We start from the raw sequence: 4,805 nt of genomic DNA, 5'->3' as shown, positions 1-4,805 counted from the left end.
ACTGATTTTGACCTTAACACATCTACTGATAACAATGTAGAGAGCTTATTTGAACCATACTCAAAGAAACTATTTTTTAAAGGCATTTATAGGAAAAATTGAGAAATATGAACATTAATTGAATCTCTACTGATATTAAAGAATTAGCTATTAAATTTTTTTAGGTGTAGTAATAGTTCTATGGTTATAAAATTTTTAAATCCTTGTCTTTTAAGTGAAATAGACTGAAACAGTCATAAATGAAATTAGATGTCTGAGATTCGTTTCAAAATAATCCAGACAGACCAAGAGAAAATGGGTAGGAATACAGAAGAATTAAGACTGGCCATAATTTGGTGACTGTTGAAGCTGGGTGGTAAGTACGTAGGAGTTCACCATGATATTCTAGTTTTTAAATTTTTTTTGAAAATTTTCTTAATAAAAAGGAGAAAATATAACTATTAATAACATAATACTTACCTGCCTCGACTACCAGTACTAGAGGTACTAGGGGGTCTCACAGGTGTGTGAGAATTAGATAAACCTGCAAATAATAAGTCAAAATGAATATCAATACAGATAAGAATATTAAGAATTCTACCTACTAGTTACAGAATTCAAGATGATTACAATATAATTTAGTAATTCTTGGAAGTCAGACCTAGTTTTACTCTCGAAGTCAGGAATGGCATGTGTAATCGTGGCAGACATCAATCAGTTTCTCTCAGCTGAGCCCCTTTCTCAGAATCCTCCTCAGAACGCAACCCAATCAACAAAAACTAACAAATCAGAGAAAGCTATTTGCCATCCCGCCCCAAGTCATCTGGTAAAATACCCTATGTAGACTCCTATGATTCCTATTATTTCTTCTTTCTTTTAGAAGTCCTGCAATAACCCTATTAAACCTCAAAAACTGTATGGCTCAAAAAAATGTATTAATGATGCATCTCGTGCAAAACCTGCATTTACATTTGAACCATTCTTCCTCTAGAAATAATGAGGTAGTCTATTTCAGTAAAAAAGAAATAGCATTTATTTTCACTAGAAAAATATATTCTATAACCACTTCTGCACCATCGACCTGCTAGGAATTGCTTTAATCAATCACTCATGGTAAGAGGGCTAACAAAACAACTAGGATTTTGGAAGAGATCTATATCTCTTGGACTTGATTAGTCACACTTTAATAGATTCCAATGAATTTGAGTTTTTGTTTTAAAATGACAATTTGAAAGTTCACTTGCCTTTCCTTGATTTTTTTAAAACAATTTTTCCATTTTATTTTTACAAAGTGTTTTAAGCTTGGGTTGAAACCAAAGAATTCTTCAACTGACCATCTATATCATAAAAGACCAGGAAGTAAATGATACTATAAATCCAGCAAGGAACATAAACACAGCTGGGATTGGGAGAGAGGTACACTGGAGTTCTGAACAGTGTACACTACGTATATATTAATATCATTTCAGTTAACTGAGGCCTGCAAACAGCATTTCAAGAAAAATAATTGGAAAGAGCAATCAGAAAAAAAAAATATGGTACCAAGATTGTTAATTTTATGTGGCTAGAATATAGTACCCAGTAGATTTTGAGTAAAAGAGCTCAATCTCCATAATGGGGGTGGGCCTCATCCAATTAGTTGAAGACCTTAAGGGAAACCAGAGGAAGAAGGAATTTTACTTTCAGACTCAATACTAACATCAATTTTTCCCTGGGTCTCCAGGTGACCTGCCCTGCAGTTTTGGACTTGCCAGCCCTAACCATCACAAGAATTAATTCCTAATCCCCTACACATGCATTCAAGTACATATGCATTCACACACGTACGTACGCATGCACATACATACGTACGTACACACACACAAACACACCACCCCTCCTATTGGTTCTAGTTTTCTGGAGAACCCTGACTAATACATTCACTGAGAGATATTTTTGTAAGCTGGTTTTACCTGATGATCCTGGAGATAGGGCAGAGGGTCCTGGAGAGGGATTCATGGTACTTGTAGGCTGTGGGGGAAGGTGACTGCCTGAGATGTATCTACTTAGTAGATTATCTAAACTACTTGAACCAGCATCTTCCAACTAAAGAGAAAAAATAAAATAAATTTGCTTTGATTAAAGCAAAGAAGTTAATTTCATTAGTATAATTGCTTATGCTCATAGCTTACTAATTAACAGATTATCCTATATCAAACTCAGCTTAACTGTTGCTTCTTTAGGCTCCTCTGAGGACCCACACAATATAAAATTTATATGAATAAAGCTGTAATTAGTATTATTCAATAAATACCCAGCAGATCAAAACAAAACATAACAATCCACTAAATCCTTTATGTTCTAATATGAAAATAGCTATGACACACTGATGCATTTGTCTTTTCTCAAAGTTGATGCAGGACCCAGTTTTTTCAGCATCCTTGTCCCATCTTCCTCTCTTTATTTCAGCATCCATACTCTGCCAGAATCATCCACCCAAATAGAATTTAATCATGTCAATACCTAACCTTAAAGCTGTGAATAGTCTATATACTCAGCAGAAAGCCCTTAGCCTGAGATACAAGGCCCCTTCGTCAACAGGAGACTGAACCCTTTTCTCATTTACAGACAGTAGGCTAAAGCCAGAGAACCTGGTACTTTGGGCTGGTTCCCAATTGAAGATCAGTTTCCTACCTTTAAAACATCCACCCACACTGAGAACTGTGATGATGAAATGAGGAAATATTTATGTAAGAAACAGTAAACAGATACTATTTAATTATGAAAAATTACCTTAAGTAAAAGTTTACACTATTCCATATAAGAGATGGTCAAATTATTCTTAAATAACTACTAATCTACATGCTTACTGATCTGTTTATACTCACACTTGAAGATTACTTTTTCATGTAAATTTACCTCTCATTCAACACAGAAAACTGAACACATATATTTATTACTTGCCCTCCTTTCCTCTCAAAAAAAATCACACTGATTTTCATGACTATAAGATAGGAAAAGATGGCATCAAAGCAGAAACTTTGGAAGAAATTATATATATATAAACCAAGGTAGAACTGGATTGATAGAAAAATTACCAGAATAAAGCAGCTCACAACATAAAACAGACATGGAAAGACTCTTCTGAAAAGTAAATAGGCTTGATATCAATTTATAATACAAACTATCAACAAAGTGGGTATAGATGGAACATACCTCAATATAGTAAAGGCCATATATAATAAGTCCATAGCTAACATCATATTTAATGATAAAAAGCTGAAAGCTTTTCCTCTAATATCAGGAAAAAGGATGCCAACTCCTGCCACTTTTAGTCAACATGGTATTGAAAGTCCTAGCCAGAGCAATTAGGCAAGAAAAAGAAATAACAGGCATCCAACTTGGAGAGGAAGAAGTAAATCTGTCACTATTTGCAAATGACATGATATTATATGTAGAAAATCCTAAAGACTCCACCAAAAAACTCTTAGAACTAATAAAAGAATTCAGCAAAGTTGCAGGATACAAAATCAATCAAGATTAGAACAACTAATCATAAAATTACATGGAACCACAAAAGACCCCCAAATAACTGAAGAAATTCTGAGAAAAAACAAGGTGGGAGGTATCATTCTCCCTGATATTAAACTATGCGACAAAGCTACAATAATCAAAACAGTATGGAAAAGATGAGAGAGTCCAGGAAAAAAATCCTCATTTATAAGGTCAATTAATCTCTGACAAAAAGGGGCAAGGGTAAACAATGAGATATACAGTCTCTTCAAGTGGTGTTAGGAAAACTGGACAGATACATGCAAAAAAATGAAATTGGACCACTCTTACACCATATATAAAAATGAACTCAAAATGGATTAAAGACTTAAATGTTTAAGACTTGAAACCATAAAACTCCTAGAAGAACACACAGGCAATAAATCTGATATTGCTCTTAATAACATCTTTATGGATATGTCTCCTTGGACAAGGGCAACAAATGAAAAAATAAATGGGACTACACTAAACTAAAAAGGTTTTGCACAATGAAGGAAACCATCAACAAAATGAGAAGGCAACCTACTGAATGAGAGAAGATATTTGTAAATGATATATCCGATAAACAGTAAATACCCAAATTATATAAGGAACTCATACAACCTAACACCAAAAAAACAAACAATCCAATTGAAAACTGGGCAGAGGACCTAAACAGACATTTCTCTAAAAAGCACATACAGATAGATGGCTAACAGATATTAAAAAAAGATGCTCAACATCGCTAATCATCAGGGAAATGCAAATTAAAATCATCAATATATCAACAAATAACAAGTGCTCACAAGGATGTGGAGAAAAGGGAACCCTCGTGCACTGCTGGTGGAACTGTAAATTAGTGCAGCCTTTATGGAAAACACTATGAAGATTCCTCAAAAAAATTAAAAACAGGGTTGCCAAATGATCCAGCAATTCCACTTCTGGGTATTTACCCAAAGAAAACAAAAACACTAATTTGAAAGGATATTTGTACCCCTATGTTCACTGCAGGTTACTAGTAATAGGCAAGATATGGAAGCAACCTAGACTTCCATCACTAGATGAATAAAGAAGATGTGATATATATACACAATGGAATATTATTCAGGAATAAAAAAAGAATGAAATTTTTGCCATTTACAACATGGATGGACCTAGAAAGTATTATGCCAAATGAAATAACTCAGAGAAAGACAAATACCATATGATCTCACTTATACATGGAATCTAAAAATAAAACAAAAACAAGCTCACAGATATAGAAAAGTTTGTTGTTGCCAGAAGTGATGAATGGAGTGTGTGTGAAATGGGTAAAG

The 4,805-nt window shown here is 33.9% G+C and overlaps 1 protein-coding gene across 4 annotated transcripts in view; it reads right to left on the bottom strand.

Moving 5' to 3' along the window:
* The window catches only part of TRIM33 (tripartite motif containing 33), a 58,727-nt gene that overhangs the window by 15,307 nt on the left and 38,615 nt on the right, over nucleotides 1–4,805 (bottom strand). For all 4 annotated transcript variants that reach the window (XM_023535550.1, XM_023535557.1, XM_023535553.1 and 1 more), the window contains exons 12-13: nucleotides 1,932–2,064; nucleotides 460–523 (exon numbers count right to left, since the gene is read on the bottom strand). In XM_023535550.1, the coding sequence (XP_023391318.1) occupies nucleotides 460–523; nucleotides 1,932–2,064 (197 nt within the window). The remainder of the gene's footprint in view (nucleotides 1–459; nucleotides 524–1,931; nucleotides 2,065–4,805) is intronic.

This window comes from Pteropus vampyrus, unplaced genomic scaffold, assembly GCF_000151845.1.
Source record: "Pteropus vampyrus isolate Shadow unplaced genomic scaffold, Pvam_2.0 Scaffold6, whole genome shotgun sequence".
In the NCBI taxonomy this organism is placed as follows: Eukaryota; Metazoa; Chordata; class Mammalia; order Chiroptera; family Pteropodidae; genus Pteropus; species Pteropus vampyrus.
The sequence above is the reverse complement of the archived record's forward strand: the minus strand, read 5'-3'. Positions and strand labels throughout refer to the sequence as shown.